Below are 18921 nucleotides of genomic sequence, written 5' to 3'. Positions count from 1 at the left end.
TCTTGGCCAAAGTGATTTGTCCAAAAACAGGCCTTTTCCCAAGCAGAGTAATGAGATATAATGTGAGTTTTGCTTGAACATTGTGGGAGTAGGAACTTGGTTTACCTCTACAGGATTTTCTGTGAACAGAAATATATCTGGGAGTAGCAACAGCTGTCTTGTGACCAAAAATGAGAGCTTGTTTAAAAATTGAGGCAACATTCATACAGTGGAGAGTTTAGAAACAGAGAAAAACTAGTTTTCGGTAATTTCAACTAAAGTACTGATCAAGCACATCTAAAGTGGATCCTGCTAGGGGAAGAGAGCTTCCCTTGGGTGCAAGCTTGTTTAGGACTATATTATCAGCTCTTTGCAACAGAAGGTGTCTTTGATGACATTTGGCCCCATACTTAGATGGGTAGGTTCTCTATTAGATACCCAAGCATTCATTAAAATTCTTCCAAATGCCAGTTCCTCAATTTATAAATATTATTTTATTTCAATAACTTTGAATTGACTATCTTCTAACCTTTATCAACTGAGAACTAACAATACTGATATTTCTGTAACCAATACATTTATTTAAGTAAAGGACCAACTCCTTAATAAAATTAGAAATTATTAGAAACATCAACTTTTATTTTGGACTTTATTAAGATCACTGATAAAAGCAGAAGAAATAAGTTGAATTATTAATAGAATGGGAAAAAAGCAATTTTTAAAGGGTTGTGTGATATTAAATAATAACATAATGTAAACTAATTCTCAAAATCACTCTCTAGTTGATTTTTGATGTGTAAAGCTAGAAAAATAATTCCCAGAAAATAGAAGGTTAAATAAAAAGAGCACAATCACATATAACTGTTCCCTTATTTGACAGAATAACCCAATACCCTAATATCACTTACAAGTACTATCTACAACTTACTGTTAAAATATGTGGCTTAATTGTGTTAATATACCCTTGAAAATGAGCACTGTATGTAAAATATCCAGTTGAGCATCCTGAAGGATTCCCAAAGTTTGATTCATCCTTTCATCACAAATACATTCTCATGCCAAACACTTTATCACTGTACAAACTGAAGAGCTTTCTGTTTATAAATTTTATGAAAAAAAAAAATGAAAATGTACAATGTCTACAGAAGTTTTAATACCACCAGAAACACCCATCCTTTCTTGCTTGCCTTTAAGGTCCCCTCCCAACGGGACCTGCCAAGGGATACCCAATACTGTCCAGACAAATGAGTCCTCCTCACTGCTTGGTACAGAGGCCAAGGAGTGGACAGGACATGCTCAGACAGGTCCAATGCATGGATTCCAGCAGAAAGAACAATTTCTAATAGGGCTTGAAGAAGCCCATAAGGGGTAATAAAGTGTAAAAAGACCAAACTGAATAAACCCAACACATAAGTGGGCTATGGAGAACCGTATTTTAATAGGGCCCTAGCAACATAAAACGTGACCTCTGAAGATATGTGGTTCCTACTTCTTCTGATTCCTCCACCCACAATTCCACATCCTCCATTCTGTCATACCCCAGCAGAATTAGTGGTTCAAAATTCTGCCAAATTTCTTGACAGCTCAGTAAGTGATCTACCACCTCACTCCAAGATTAACCAGGCCCAAGTTCAATGTCCCTGCTCCCCCCCTAAATAATAGTATTAAGTTTTCTCCTAAGTACCAATTAAAGGGCCTGGGGAGTTAAGGTAAGGACCAAAGGATCATCTTCATGGTTGGAAAAGAAGAACAGGAGGACTCAGCTTGAATCAGTACCCAAATAAGGCCATTTGCATTCTTTCCTTTGGGATATGCAAGTAGGGCAAGCTGTATCTGCCTAGCAGATCCACTACCCAGTCTGAGACCTCTCTCACCCAAGCAGCAAGGTTAACCCAAGGGACAAAAAAGGAATGACCAGCAATCAGAGAGCCCTGATGGTCTCTGGAACCTTTTCGTTATTTCACCAGCCACAATGCCCCAGTGAGAGAAGCGATGTAAAGTGCAGACAGACACTGTTTTCAGTATTTTCTAAATCAACTATTCCCATTTGGGTGTTAAAATAGTAAAAGAAAAAAACAATTCCCAGAATTTTGTATATATATAAATAAACACATAATATAGTTTTATACTAAGATGAGAATCAGTTCAGATTATAGTCAATACTAATCACTGACCAATTTAGGTTTTTCCCAAGTTATACTCCATATTAATTCACTTACATAATAATCATTTCAAGTATTAAGTAAGAATTTCTGTACTTACCAGCTAATTTTCCAGTGATCAAAACAGTGTCTTCAAATAGCCATATATTTGCTTGGCTTTGTGGGAACAGTGAAAGTGTAATTGATGAATAAACTGTGAAATATAGCACAATTAAAACATTTAATGTAGGGGAAAAACTGAGACCAATATAGTTCCATCATCAGAAAGTCCTAAAAAATGGAAAAAAGCAAACTACTTGATGGGAAGAGCAATTTAAGACAAAGGAAGAATGGATATGAAATATGACAGAGAAAAATAATACAAATAGAAAAAATGTTGACATCACTATTTTATTCTATTGGTCTTTTCTATTTCAAATAGTTTGTATCAAGGTGACTTATGAAGTTCTATAATGGGACCCAGATGCAAATGATGAAGTGCTTAAATAACTGTGCTATTTTCTCTGTATAATTGTTATTCAGTTCTTAGGATTTTGAAAAAACAAATTTTGGCTTCATGACTCAAGGTTCTTTAGCTAGAGATATTTATGACATACCTACTCTTCACTTTTAACTGTTCATATAAGAGCACAATACTCTTCTGCTTACAAGTTAGTGTGTCAAACGAACTCAGAGTTGGCAGAGGAGGAACCAATTTAGCACACAGAAAATGATTCACAGGCAACATTTAGTAGTAATGCCGGATGAGTAAAGGTGGATCATTTGAAACAACTTATTTTCTCCATTTTTTATTGGCACATTATAATTACACATAATGGAATTCAATATGCTATATTTGTACATGCACACAACATAATTTGATCCATCTCATTCCCCAGGACCTTCCCTTTCCTTCCCATCTCCCTGCCCCCAATTCACTTGGTCTATGTTACTGATATCATTATTTTAACTAGTATATTATAACTAAATTGTTTCAAGATTGGGGTCAAGAAACTGGGACAAAATACATCTTATAAATAAGAAATCAAAAAAATAAAGCACACGCCTGTAATCCCAGTAGCTTGGGAGGTTGAGTCAGGAGGATCATGAGTTCAAAGCCAGCCTCAGAAAACATTAGTTGCTAAGCAACTCAGTGAGGCCCTGTCTCTAAATAAAAAAATACAAAATAGGGCTGAGGATGTGACTCAGTGGGTCAAGTGCCCAAGTTCAGTCCCTAGTACAAAAAAAAAATAAGAATAAGTTTTGAGATACTATCAAAACCACAACTTCTCATTTTGTATCTTTGCTCTATGCTAGGTAAACATCTAAAATGAAGAAAAATAATACAGTATCCTCAAACCTCTTAGAAGACAAAACACATTTACATGGAAATATTTTAATATTTTTAGATATTTAAAAGACCATTAAAGGAAATATGAAAAAAGGGGGAAAATGCTAAAAGCATCCAATGATGGGTGAAAGTAAAATGAAATATACTTCTAGTTACTTGCACAGAAAATGACTTGCCAAATGAAAGTGTAATTTCAATTTCAGGATACGTTAGGATTTGAAGTAGTGGATTTATTATACTGGAAAGGAGGTGGAGAGGTTGTAGCCTGGACCTCAGGAGGATTACAAGCAGGGCCTTAACCCATATTTGTATACTTTCTTTGTAAGAGGGATTTCCCTGACAGCTTCTTAAGGCTACAAAACCTGAGGAGAATCTTTCTAAAACTCACTAAAATAACACTTTGATTTCTTTTCACTTAAAATTTTTTTCTTACTATAAAAGGGATATAATCTCCATGGTAAAAATGTTAAGAAATATAAAATGATGGTTATTGCAAAACCCCACAATCATTAATATTATATCCTTTGATAATTCTTACTGTGATTTTTAAAATAAATATAATATACAGAATATTTTCACACTGCTTTTGTCATTTAATAACATCAGCACTTCTGTCTCTAAACAGAGTCTTTTCATAACGTATCTAAGGCCACATGTCTCATTTGTTAAAGCATCAAGGTTTATGTAAGCCCTATACTACCTGCAATAATATTATAGATTTCGATTTCTAATAGTTCACTATTATTACAGAAATATTAGAACATTCTGGTAGACGAATGTCTGTCCACTCTATTATTTGTATGTATGTTTTCACAAGAGATTCTAGTAAGTTTGTTGATAAAGACTCTGAAGTCATTAATGCTACCACCTGCTGTTTCCTTACCTGCATTATTGCTCTCCTTTACAAATCTATTAGTTCAACCAAAACACATAATGCAAGTTCCCCTGACACTAATCTAGGTGCAGGTTTGAAACTGGAACTCACTTTTTAAAAATTTGTTCTAACTAGTTATACATGAGAGTAGAATGCATTTTGACACAAACATAAATGGAGTATAATTTCTTATTCTTCTGGTTATACATGATATAGAATAACACTGGTCGTATGACTATACAACCTAGGGTAATAATGTCCAATTCATTCTATTATCCTTCCTACCCATCTCTCTCCCTTCCCTTCACTCCCCTCTACTTTAATCTAAAGTAACTGTATTCTTCCCTAGCTCCCCACCACCACCATTATGGACGAGCATCCACATATCAGAGAAAACATTCAGCCTTTGGTTTTCTGGAATTGGCTTATTTTGTTTAGCATAATATTCTCCAGCTCCACCCAGTTACTGGCAAATGCCTTAATTTCATTCTTCTCTACTTTTTAAAAACTTTTCCATGGTGAAAATCTTAGAAGTGTGTATTTGGTGTTCAGCTCTTGGTTTATTAGGAAGGTACAGCATGCTATTTTGTTAACCAATCATTTGTATTTCCATTTTTGAACCTTGTTAGGTCACCACATGGTTCATTCACCTCATTTAGGGAGGGCATTGGCACTTGCTTACTAATTTGTATAAGTTCTTCCATATCAAAAACATCATCTCTTACTGTTTCACATACATTTCCAATCTCAGTGGCTCTTTATGTACAGGAGTTTGAGGGCCTTTTGCTGTTGTGGCTTTTTGATGTACAGGAGTCTGAGCCTTTTGTTGTTTAAAAATGATGAACTAACTTTCATGACATCTTTTATTGCGTTTAATTTAAAAGATCAGTCCTAATTCAAAGTTCAGACAGGTTTTTTCTTTATATTTAATATTATTTGATTGCATCTGCTCTCTTTGAACAATGTATGTTGGCATATGGATCAAATTAACTCATTCCAAACAGTTAACCAAAACAGCTCTATACCATTGATATTTCACTTTTCTCAATGATTTATAATGGTTCCTTATCCGAGAATACATATTTATTATGTTCAATTTGTATCACAATACAATTTCTTAGTCTGGAATGGCAAATGGCCCCTAGCAAATCTTTTTTTAAAAAAAATGAATTAAGACTATAAACCAATTTAAGGAGAAGTGAATCTGGGATTATGGTTCAGCAGTAGAGCACTCACCTAGCATGTGTGAGGCCCTGGGTTTGATCCTCAGCACCACATAAAAATAAATAAACAAAATAAAAGTATTGTATCCAACTACAACTAAAAAATAAGTATTTTTAAAAAAAGAAGAGTAGTAGTAAAATCATTACCTATTCAGGCTTCCTAAAAAGAAATATATTTTTCCAGTTATCCAGGATTTTGGCTTACTCAGTTTTTTGGTAGTGGTTGATATGTGTGTGTGTGTGTGTGTGTGTATTTTTATGTCTGTCATATTTGGTAGTTTTAGTTTCCTACCACAAATAGCCGTTTTAAGGGTTTTTTTGTTTGTGTTTTTGGTAGGCTGCCCTGCATAACCTTACTGTCCTGAGAGAGATTCTTATTATTTTTCCTAACTGGTTACTATTGCTGAAATATAAGAACACATACTAATTTGTACAAATGCTAATTTTGTGATCAATAAATCTTGAAATTCCATTGATTTTAAGAATTTTAAGATTGATGCTCTGTAATTTTCTAGGAATATGATCATATCAAAAAATAATGGGAGCTGGTGTACATGCCTGTAATTCCAGCAGCTCAGGAGGCTGAGACAGCAGAATCATGAGTTCAAAGCCAACCTCAGCAACAATGAGGCACTAAGCAACTCAGTGAGACCCTGTCTCTAATAAAATATAAAATTAGGCTGGGATGTGGCTCAGTGGTTGAATGCCCCCGAGTTCAATGCCTGGTACCAAAAAATAAAAAATGGTTTGATCTTCTCTAATAGTAATTAATCCCTTCCCCCCCCCCCCAGTAACAGCTTTTTACTCTAAGAACCTCTACAATGTAAAATAGTATGAACATCTGTATTTATTTATTTTAGGATCACGTCTAATATTTTAATTAGGTATATTTGTGAAATCCTTACCATGTTAAGTATACCTTCATTATTATGGGATTTTAAAGACTTTATTTACATATAGATCCAAATATTAATATTATAAGACAGTAGTTGCAATCTGTTCTATTAATATGATACATAAAGTTAATAGAGTTTAACATATAATTATCATCCCACAATCCTAAAAGAAAAAAAAACTACTTAGTTTTAATAGGATGTTACACTTAAACAATGATAAAAAACTTCTTACTATTCTGTTTTAAGAATGTTTCCTTTGGAGTTACAGGTAAGATTGGTCTATAGAAGAAAGAGAACACACACATAAGAGCATCTATTGATATCACCACTATTAGATCTTAGGATCACAGTACATTAGTTTTGTGAAAAATTTGGAGTACTTTTAAAGTAATCTTTGAATCAGGTTATTTTTACCTAGAATATTCTGTGTAATGATTATTGGCCTACTTCATCAGAAACCAGTATAATCATTTGTGTATCAGAAAGTTATTCATTTTATTGAACTTTTTAAGCTTACTGCCAAATTTGGTGTAGAACATTTTATGACTCTAAAGTTTTTATGTATTCCTCTTCTTTTCCTTGTCTTTTATTGCCTGTTTTCTGTTTAGGTTAGCCAGATACTGTGTTTTCTTTTTAATTTCAAAGAATCAGTATTTTGTCAATTATCTCTTTTTTATATTTTCCTGTGTATATCAATCCACTTTAATCTTCATTAGTTCTTTTGGATCGTTTTACCTGGTTTCTTCTTTCATTATTGTTTTTCTGTTTATAAATAGTGTGGTTAATTTCTTTCTTTGGGAAAAAAAGCATATATTTAAAACACAAATCACATTAAGCTCATTCTTATTATGTTTTTCAGGTTATGACTTTATTCAAGTTTTACTTGTGCAAATCTTATTAATTCACTTTTCATTTTATTTATCATTATCAATTCAAGAATTCAAATGTTTTCAATATGAAGCCAAATGAATTATCTAAATTCTAACAAGAACCCTATAATAAAAAGAGACTGATAATATAATGGGTCATCCTTCCAATCAGTCAGGGTTGCATTTCAGTATCTTATGTGGCACAACTTTCCCAATATCCAATTAGTCACCCTAAGCCCTGCCAATGCTTTCTTCAGTTTGTCTCTCGTATTCCCCTATACTTTTCACTCCTTCTCCTAATCCAGGCTGTTGTCCCTGTACACCAGGAGCGCTGTCACAGTTTCTCAGTCAGGCTATCTGAGACAAGTTTAACACTGTTACTTATACACTGTTGCATAGATCCAGTTTCTATATTTAAACTCACTGTGCTCAAGAATCTAAAATAACTGCCTTACTATTTAACATACAAATCTAATTCTTTTGTCTAATCTTTTCCAAAGGTTCTTCCATCATCTATCCCCACTGCCTGGCCCACCCTGCTTTTTACTAATCCTTTGAAAATGCCAATCAATCTATTACCACCTGCAGACAAGCTGTGTACAGAGCAGAGATCATGCTCACAATTCCTTTAGGCTTCTTTAGAAGAAAAATGACTTCATGATTGCTATGGTTTGAATGTTTATTCTCCCCCCCCCCCACCAATTATACTGAAATCTAACCCCAAGGTGATGGCATTAAGAAATGGGGCCTTTTGTGTGGTAATTAGGTCAAGAGGGGAGAGCTTTCATGAATGAAATTAGTACCCTTTAAAAATAGGCCAAAGGGAACTCCTTTTGGCCCCTTCCACCAAGTGAGGGCACAGTGAAAAGGTGCCATCTACATCCAGACCCTCACCAGACACCAACTCTGCTGTTAGACTTCCCAGCCTCAAGAACATGAGAAATAAATCTGTGCTATTTACAAACCACCAATTTTCAATATTTTGTTATAGCAGCCCAAACAGACTATGTTTTCTTCACTGGCCTCCCTTCTTACCGACTTCAGTAGACTTCTCTAAGAGAAAGTCATTTTCAGCTTACCAGAACAAGGCAGTCCCAAGAGAGAAATCACATATCATTTACATTTAGTGAATGCAAAGCAATTTAAATGCTTACTTGGCATTCTTCCAGTCTTCCAAGGCAAAGCAGTCAACACGTAGCCATCTTTGTAAGCAATAATGGTTAAGCTGAGGCCTAATTTATAGGGAACTTTTATCAACACTGCTCCATTGTTTTTAGTTACTGTGGAATTTGTCTTCGTGTAGTTTACAAATACTTCAACAACTGCTTGACTCAGGTATTGACGACTGATGATGTCATTCACCTGAACTTTTAGCATAAATACAGACACTGGAAGAGAAAAAGGCAGAAATTGTAACTTATTAGATCCTACAGTGCATGTCACTGTACTATAAAATGTCCCTCGACTCATTGAGATAATAGTACAAAACTGGTTAAAGAAATATTGATGAAAGGATAAAGAGAAAAAAATTCAAGAAATTCATTTTTCTTCCTAAAGCTAAATAGATTCAAACACTTATTTTTAATAAGGCACAGTATTTTCTCCATTTTCTCTATTAAAAGAAAGCAGAACCCATTTCTTTTGACACATAAATATACTTTTACCCTGTTTCACTAATTCTAATGAATCAAGTTACAGAAATTTAATACTAATTCCAAATGCAGTCCAAATTCTTAGATAAAATACATCTGAATACACACAGAAGTGCATGACTAATTCCTTTATTTTGTTGTGTTTTCTGGGAAGCAGAAGATGCTTTTTAGTTCCTAATATACAAAGTATCAAACAGAAATTATTCCCTAAAATATCAAAAAGAATTATGCATTAAGTACAGAAAAAAATTAACATAAAATGAAGAAAATTAGAGTTAAAGTAGTCTTACTCCTCAAGTAACAATCTTGACCATGTGTTTGCTGGCTTTCCTAATGATAGCGTCCAGCTAAAAAAGAATTTGTACCACTCTAAAAATGCCTTTGCAAGCATTCATCACAACGTCTTTGCCAAGCAATCATACATGTGCCTAGAATAATGATGCCCATCTCATTCCACCACCTTTCCTAACCCCATGCTCCTTCCACTCCCCTTATTCCCCTCTACCCAATCCAAACTTCTTCCATTCTTCCCCTGCCTGCCCCCATATGGATCAGCATCCACACATCAGAGAAAACATTTGGCCTTTGATTTTTTGGGATTGGCTTATTCTGCTTAGCATAATATTCTCCAATTCCACCTATTTACCTGCAAATGCCATAATTTTATTCTCTTTTAATGCTGAGTAACACTCCATTGTGTATATATACCACAGTTTCTTTATCCATTCATCTGTTGAAGGGCACCTAGGTTTGTTCCATAGCTTAGCTATTGTGAATTGAGCTGCTATAAACATTGATGTGACTGTATTACTGTAGTATGCTGATTTTAAGTCCTTTGGGTATAAACCAACAAGTGGGGTAGCTGGGTCAAATGGTGGTTCCATTCCAAGTTAAGAAATATCTTTTAAGGATTAACTATTTTGCTCTATATCTGCATAAACTGATTTTCACCTAACATTTTTTCTTTTAGCCAAGAAAAGCATGTCAGATAAACATATCCTAGTCAATGTTGACTATGCCATGATATTAATTTTAAAAAGGCCACTAAGCCTTGTCTATTCTTTGTTAAAATACACTGGACTTTAAATTGCTTTTGAATAATAGGCATTCTAAGTACAAACAGAACCAATTAATAACCACTCAATCCTAGGGAAGGTACAATGAAGAAAGTTAAAAAAAAAAAAAATTAGCTCTGATCCTTTACAAACCCTCACTAGAGAGACAGTGTTGTTTTCTTCCTTCTTACATATATTGGTAACAGAGAGGTCCGACTACTGGCCACAGCTAACCCACAGCAGATGGGACAGGCATAAACTCAGGACTGCTCTCCTCAAAGCTTGTGCTCTTTTTTTTTTTTTTGGCGGGGGGTGGCAGGGACTGAACTCAGGAGCACTTGAACACTGAGCCATATCCCCAGCTTTATTTTTTGTATTTTATTTAGAGACAGGGTCTTACTGAATTGCTTAGGGCCTCACTGTTGCTGAGGCTGGCTTTGAACTCGCAATCCTCCTATGCCTCCTGGGCCACTGGGTTTACAGGTGTGCATCACCGCACCCTGCACAAAACTTGTGCTCCTAAGCCACTGCACTGATTATGTGCTTTCAAGCAATACTAGCCTCAGTTTGGAGGGTGGGGAGGAGAAGAATTGATTGAGAAAATGTAAGAGAAGGAATCCATCAGTCCTTAAACTAAGGATCCATCAGTCTGTGTGAGGCCTTGCTAATTTCCAAGACAGCCAATCTCACATACAGTCCTGTACTCCACAGTAACGTTTTGGTCATGAGCTAGCTACATGAATGCCAGTGGGCTTCTCAGATTGTAATACAGGTGAAGAACTCCTATTATTTATGGACAACATGGCCATCATAATGTCAGAGTACAAGACTTTCCTTGTGTGTTTGTGGATATGCTGTTGGAAACAAACCATCTGTGCTGCCAATGCTATAAAAGCATATCACATACAATTGTGTACAATACGTAATGCTTGATGACAGGTAACAAGCAACTATGTTTCTGGCTTATGTATTTACTATGCTATTTACATTATTTTAGAATATACTCCTTTGACTTAGAAAGTCTTTTGTGAGATAGTGTGTCATGTTATGCTGACAGCAGACTATCTCACATCTACTCTGTCCAGCGGTTTGTGTGAGTACATTCTATAATGTTCACACAATGACAAAATCACCGGATGATGCATTTCTCAGAACATTCTTGCCATCAAGAAATGTATGACTATATACAAGTAAATCTAAGGAAGAATTTCAAGACAAAATGTTGAAAAATGAAAGATATCCACAATTCTGTTTTCTTTCACATTTTTAATACTAGCCACGTGGGAAGTCAGATTATTTGTGAGTAGTCATTACTATCATTACTTTTTAGATTTTTAGTAGAGTGCTTGCCTCACTTGTGTGAGATCCTGAGTTTGACCTCCAAAACTACCAAAAATAATAAAAATAATGGAAAAATAAATTTAGGAATGCCTGGTACTAAAAAGATCAGTTGAACTTTGGGTCTTAATGTCATCTGGTCCTCAACAATTTTTTTCCATCATATAAATGCAACTCATTAACTAAAACCATGTAATAATTTAAAATCATATATAAAGAACTGGGAATATATATACATTTCTGGTACAAAGCCTTTTATACATATTATCACAAAAAATCTCAATATTCCTTTGTAAAATATATTAAGTTCATTCTGCCAATGAAGACATGAGGATTAAGACAGGTTAAGCAAGCTTCCCAAAACCACCAAGAACTCCAAAGCTATCTTTGTACCTTATAACACTGAGGTTTAGGGTCATATTACTAAAATTAACCCAAAGAACATAGGATCATGATCATCACTGAGAGTTTCAATTCTTATCTGACATCAATTTATAAGAAAAAACAAAATGTCTCCTAGCAACACACATACACACTTATAACAACCTATGGCCTCAAATTAAATGGGAAATAAGACTCTTGGGTAAAAAATAAAGTGTTGTATTGTAGATGACATGATGAACAGTTGAAAAGGTTCATCAGGTACAAAGAACTGTTGAGTACAGACTACAGTACCCAGCCACCCATCCCCTAATCCTCTAGTCAAAATTTACTGAGCCACTTGCATAAAGTACCCCGCTAATACAGACTGCCTAGACAGAGACTCTCAGGACCTCAAAATGTGAATAAAGACACACAGAGGCTGATGGTTCTAGAGTTGAATATCCTAGAAAGGCCACAAGATCCTACCATTATGCTTTGCGCTCTGCCCTGGTCCTCTCCTACCAGAGACTGGGTTGTGCAGTCCTCTGGAAAATCTGTGAGCTCCACCATAATCCTTCCTGTGAAGTCCCTTTACTTACTGTAGCAACAGTCAGTTCCTGGTGCTTGTTCCTCAAGCAAGTGCCTTAAATGATATATACAGTGTATTTTATTAGCAGGCCACTCACTTCTCTAAGAGAAAGTAAAAGAAAGGAAGGATAATATTAAATGCTTTTCTTTGACATAAGGAGGCTGACTCATAATGAGGTAGGGAGGGGGAGCATGGGAGGAATAGACAACTCTAGATAAGGCAGAGGGGCTGGTGGGGAAGGGACCGGGCATGGGGTTAGCAAGGATGGTGGGATGTGATAGACATCATTATCCAAAGTACATGTATGAAGACATGAATTGGTGTCAACATACTTTATATATAAAGAGAGATATGAAAAATTGTGCTGTATATGTGTAATAAGAATTATAATGCATAAAAAAGGTATTCAGTTTGGGGTATTAGAGCTCTAACTGGATTTATTTGCATTTAGGAAGAGTAATCCATTTTTCTTCATTGTGGTAGAATTAAAAAAAAAATTATTTTACTTTTATCTACATTAATATTGATTTGTAACTATTTTTATCATAAAACAATGACAGCTGAAGAACTTAAAAAAAAATAAAAACCATGACAAATCAGTTGAGAGAGAGGTTGGACATAACTGAAAGTTAAGGGGAAAATAACTAAAAGTTAATTAGCACTCCTTATTTAAATTTGATAATTGTGTTATTCAAAACAAATGTGCTTAAAATGGCTTCTTTGACAGCATATCAAGAAATGAGATTCCATGGGGAATTTATTAATTTGTTTCAAATATCAATTTCAAAAATTCTCAGTCTTTGGAATCTCAAATTCCCCAAGTGTGGTAAAAACCTCAGTTAAATTCACAAAATAACTACATGCTCCATCTGTTTCATCCTTGAAAAAATACAGTTGCCAAAATAAACCACACTCAACTCCTGACAATCTGAAGCTGTGTTTGATTCATAAAATGTTTTTTAAAGGTTTCCTGATCCAGAATGTATGATTTTATTTTTTTTAACATACAATGTTGCAAATTTTATGAGAAAATATATTTAGAAAAAAATTTTACAAAGGTCAAATTTTGATTATCGAAAATACTCTCCCTCTCTGATGGGATCCCCTGTAGCTGTACCTTTGATGGTTCAGGAGACAGTGCCTAATGGGAGATGGACCACCAGGGTCCTTTCTAGTTCAGCTTGGAAAAAGATAACTAGCTTCTGTCCTGAAATTGTTTCCTCCCCAATCCCATGGACACCATAAAAGCAGGAGAGACCGACACATACACACACATTTTATGTGAGACACACACAGATATCAGGCCCAAGGCCGAATATTACATATGTTAACCAATTTCATCCTAACAAACCTGCAAGACATTTTCCAATGTTAAAGCAAGGAAATTGAGGCTAAAGCTGCAGAGTTCACAAGTTCTTCCTAGTCCACATCCCACCGTCTGTGCTCCACACTCTCTCACTGACTTGCTCTCAGCATACTTACTAGTGCACTCATTTTCCCTCAATCAATTCTGAGAAGGAAGTGCTCATTTACTATCTCTGAGTCTCTTTTCCCCATCCTGGAACCTGGTTTATCACTCACCCCAGTGCAAGCACAGCTAAAGCAGCATGAAAAAAATAAACAAACCTTGGTCAAAGCAATTAACGAGACATGAACCTCACTTTATCCTTCAAATAGAAAGGAAAATTATAAGAATTATGTGCTCATATCTTAAATAGGATGCTTCTGACTTTTGTGGTGTCAACAGTTTGATCATGCAAATACCACTAGCAGCCATAAGCAATATATATCCACAATAATTTCTTTACTAGTTTTCTCCTCCAACAAAAGTACTTTGACATTTAGACTGGGCAGATTCCATGATTAAACATGTGATTTCAACCAGAAATGCAATTGTCTCCATAATCTACCTACTCTGCTCCATTGTGTATTTCAGCTTTTTATGAACATATTATTTTCTCTGTCACTTAATTATAATCATTATGTTTTGCCCACAAAATCTTCTTTTCAATATGTCACCCTTGGTTTAAAAATGGTCCAATATCAAATGATTTCAATTGCACCCTTAGGAAACATATAATTTAAATGTTGAGTAAAAATAAAATACATATCAATGAGCTAGGTCCTTTGGTTGCTGGTTACTATTTATCACATGATTAGAAGAAACATTATTATGTAGTTAGAATCACTAATATTTGAACAATAATGAATAAGTAGGTATAAAGGAATTTATTTTATATGTGTATCAGAACCAAGACTATAATGATTTTGTTATTTAAAAAAAAAATAGGTCAAAACTCAAAGTTTAGAAAGGATTTTTAAAAATACTGCTAACTATATACTTGGGTGACAGCTATATCTTTATTTGGGATGGACTGATAACATTATAACCCCACCTCTTTTCAAGAGAATCTGACATCAAACTATTATGCTGTTATCATTGTGTAGGTTACAACTGCACATATGGAGAAACGACCTCATTTTCAGATTTCTGCTATAAAAATTTAACTTACTTCTTTCTTATTTGTGTTGCAAGCATCTTAATAATCACTTAATAATGAGATTATTGTAGATGCTTACAACATAAATAGAACGTTTTTTTCCTCTTTAGGAACATACTACAACTTTTTATCTCTATAGGAATAAAATGCTAAAATGGAAGCTTTCATAAACAGATAAACAGACCACGGGTCAAATTTCTAAAAATAAGTAAATAAATAGTTTGATGAAATAAATTCAAAAGTCTTTACTAAATTTTAAGTACTCTAATGAGAACTAGGAAAAATGAAGAGCACAAAAATATAGCTGAATAATGTATTTTTCTCAGAATAATTAGAAATATTACTTTCATGAATTCACTAACAAATATTTAATGACTACCTACCTTGGGTCAGACCTACAGTCTGATTAACAGAACACAGTCTTGCCTTGAGGACAATTTATTCATGGAAAAAAAAAAAACCTGCATAAATTCTAACAGTAAAGGAGTTTAAAAAGTAATGTTGAAACACACATAAGAACTTTTTATAGTATCTAACATAATCTATGAGATTTAGACACTAGTTTAGAATATGCATAATTCCAATAAGTATCCAAAAATATGGATCTAATATCTACTATGGAATTGGTCCATGCTGGTTTTCTGAACAGGGAGATTGGAACAACAATAACAAAAAATAGACAATCAGTTATACATGACAGTAGAAAGCTCTTTAATTCACTATACACAAAAGGAGAATTTTTCACTTCTCTGGTTGTACGTACGTTTTTAGTTCAGATCTCAAATTCAAAGACCTGCCAGGGGTGTGTTTTGCTTTTTTCAGTGTTTGTCTTTTCTCTCCATAGAGAAAGCTTCTTGAAAAACAACAGTGTTTTAAACTCAGCCCTGTGTTTTGCCAGAGTTCAATAAGGGATGACAAATAAATACAGAAGAGAAAAAGAGACAGGGAAGGAGATGAAGATGAGGAGAGAAAGAGTGAATGAAAGGAGAAATGGAGAGGGAGGAGAACGGAGAACATCAGAAATGACCAGTCTCTTCTCTGGGAGAAAATGACCACTGTAGGATTTGCCCAGGAGCCATCTGAAATTACAGTTAGCTTTACAGTGCCAGTATGATGTGCAAAATCATGAGTTTATTCCCACAGTTGCCAGTGAAAATATTTTACTTTACTACAATAATCACAAAAATAAATACACGTTAAGATTTCTCTTGATTTGGGAAATTAATACAACTTTTCTTTCTTTTTCTTGAGCCATCTAGCCTGGACATTTTAACTAGAGAATGCATAATAACAAAATTTCTTAAATAAATATAAGGAAAACAATCACAGTGAAGATTAAATTTTATCCTTATTATTAGAAACCAATACCAAAAAAAAAAAAAGGAGTTCCAGAGGTCTTTGTCTCAGGGTACTAGTACAATTTCCTTATTTAATTGGAATGAAAGCTGAAGGTTTAGAGAAGAGCCAAGAACAGCAAAAGAGATTATGAAAAGAGAGGACCTTATAATTATGCATTCTGTAAAGCAGAGAGGGAAAGAAAAACAGTTTAATCTTAACAGCATTTCAAATAGGGACACACAAGCCTCCTTTTAAAGGAACAAAGGGTGCTGAATTTAAAAAAACAAAAACCCAAGTAGAAAAGATTCCTTTTCTTTACTTAAGTCCCAGAACTGGATCCGAAATTCTTTTTGGCTTTGGAGTTTAAAAAAAAAAAAGTGTGCATGTTTGAGGAGAAAACATTTATTTGCAGTAAACTATTATTCATTTCAAAGAAAATGTCAAATCAAAGAGAATAGGGACATAATCTCCAAAGGCGAAAAATACTATGGAACAAATAAAATACACATTTTCCTCATTAGAACTGAAGGCTTGAGTAAGTGTGGTTCATCAAAACTAATGAAATGGTAACATAAAAGAGTCTTTATAATTTAAGAACTAGCACAATGACAGACAACTGAAAAGGAACAAATGCGAGCACTGAGCCATTAGTATTTGGACCCAGATGCTTCTTGCCTACCCAAAGGGTCCTTTTCCTCAATGAAAATAAATAATCTGATTCAAGGTCCTACAACATACTGTCCAGGCTCACTGCACAGGCATTTCTCATCCCAACTTTTTTTCTTCCCAATTTTTCACCCTGCTTTTAATAACTTATGAAATTACTTACGAATGTATCTAACACAGGTTTTTTCTTGTTGTTGTTGTTGTTGTTGTTTAATATGTTTTGGATTGCAGATGGACACCATATCTTTATTTTATTTTTGTGGTGCTGAGGATTGAACCCAGTGCCTTCCACATGTGAGATGAGCACTCTACCACTGAACTACAACCCCAGCACTATTTAACACAGGTTTGTTAAGTATACTGTATGTGAAGTCACAGAATACAGAGCATCAGAAAACTAAAAAACATTTTGTTAATTAAGGTATTTGAAAAAGCATTAGTCATGGCTGCTATGGAAGTACTAGATACCTCAGTCAAAATAAAGTATAGAAAAGGGTTCTTTTGTGGAGACCAAAGTAGATGTTTTTTATGGTTATAGTGATTTATGAAATTGAGTTTTGAAGGCACGTGGGAGAACTGTGAATAGGGTAGCCCTCTGAAATCTGGGAACTCAATCACCCATCCTTAAGATGGCTCAGTCATCCGCTCTGCACCGAGGCCTTCTCCAGAGTGGGAGGGGATGCTGGGGGAACTGGCCTTCCTCTTCCTTTGAACTAACAGGGCTCAACTCAACATCACCTAGGTCAGGGTGATGTTGGCATCACAAATGAAGAGAGAGGGGAAGTAGTGAGCCTTTTCATCTGAATTAATTCAGAAAAAAAAAAATGTAAAGACTGAAAAAAGACCAATCCAGTTATGAATAAGATTGAAAAAAAAAAAGACAGAAATAAGTAAACTGAGAAAACATGAAAAACAGCTATTCCTTACTAGAGGAAGGAGAGGAATTTACCAATTCATCCAACAAGCATATACTAACTCACATCATCTACCCTAAGAATGAATGTCCTTGTCTGATGATGTGCCCCACTGTCTCTCTGGGCTTATTTCCCCTTCTTTACCCTGACTCATGCTGATCCACTGTAGCCTCCTTAAACTTCCCTGAACATGCCAGTCATGCTCCCACTTTGGGTCTTCACACAAGCTGTTACTTTTTCCTAGAATTCTATTCTCTTAAGTATATAAATGGTTCATGCCCTCATCTCCTAAAGTCTGTCAAAACGATACTTCTCATGATTCTTATTCTCCCAAGCCCTTTACCCTGTGTTTCAGAAGTCCCAGACTACCGTCAAGTGGTGATTCACCAAAAGATCTCATGACTGGATGACAGGTTATACCCACAGCTAAGGTTTATTATAGCAAATTGTAAAGAATAAAACAGGAGAAAGATATGAATGGCAAAGTTCTCAGAGATCAGCATAGGATTCTGAGTCCTTCTCATTCTGGGATTACAGACCACGTTTTCTCTAGTTATAAGTTACAGGTACACATGTAAAGTGTCTCTGTGGAAGGAAGGCCAATCAAGTCTTAGGGTCCAAGGCAGTCATAAGACACATTTTTGTTATATAGCAACTCATAGTAGAAACACCGGATCCTGCATAAGTACCAGGAGCATATCATAAACTTGCTAAATAATCCTGAGAAGTCTTGACACGCTGAAAAGATGCCCTATTGCTCCAGACATATAAATCATCATCATCATCATCAATTAATAACGTAAGAACACATCCAGGGCTACTTCCCAAGGAGCTAGCTGAGGACAATCATGGTTCCAGGCTTCATGACACACAAAAACTGAGCAACCAGACCTGCTATATTAACACTCTCCTCATGCTCTGATCTATTTTTCCATAATTACTTCCACATTATCTTCTTTACACATGTATACTTGACTCATTATGATCATTTTCTGTCTCCCCAACTAGAATGATAACTCTGCAAGGTCATGAGCTTTTTCATTTACTGTGATAGCCTCAAACATCAAGACTCATTTTCTAATGAATGAATAAGTGAATTAATAAATGAAGTCCTTTCTCTAGTGCCATCAGTTGGGACCACTTGATTCAGAACCATTTAATGATTGAAAGGA

The 18921-nt window shown here is 35.0% G+C and overlaps 1 protein-coding gene across 1 annotated transcript in view; it reads right to left on the bottom strand.

The window, feature by feature from the left end:
• Positions 1-18921, bottom strand: part of Fam171b (family with sequence similarity 171 member B) — a 62536-nt gene that overhangs the window by 14345 nt on the left and 29270 nt on the right. The window contains exons 2-3 of the mRNA XM_046447637.2: positions 8488-8721; positions 2242-2334 (exon numbers count right to left, since the gene is read on the bottom strand). Of these exons, the coding sequence (XP_046303593.1) occupies positions 2242-2334; positions 8488-8721 (327 nt within the window). The remainder of the gene's footprint in view (positions 1-2241; positions 2335-8487; positions 8722-18921) is intronic.

This window comes from Marmota monax, unplaced genomic scaffold, assembly GCF_021218885.2.
Source record: "Marmota monax isolate L192 unplaced genomic scaffold, Marmota_monax_Labrador192_F-V1.1 WCK01_AAM20220418_F8-fsc00007, whole genome shotgun sequence".
Taxonomy (NCBI): Eukaryota; Metazoa; Chordata; class Mammalia; order Rodentia; family Sciuridae; genus Marmota; species Marmota monax.
The sequence above is the reverse complement of the archived record's forward strand: the minus strand, read 5'-3'. Positions and strand labels throughout refer to the sequence as shown.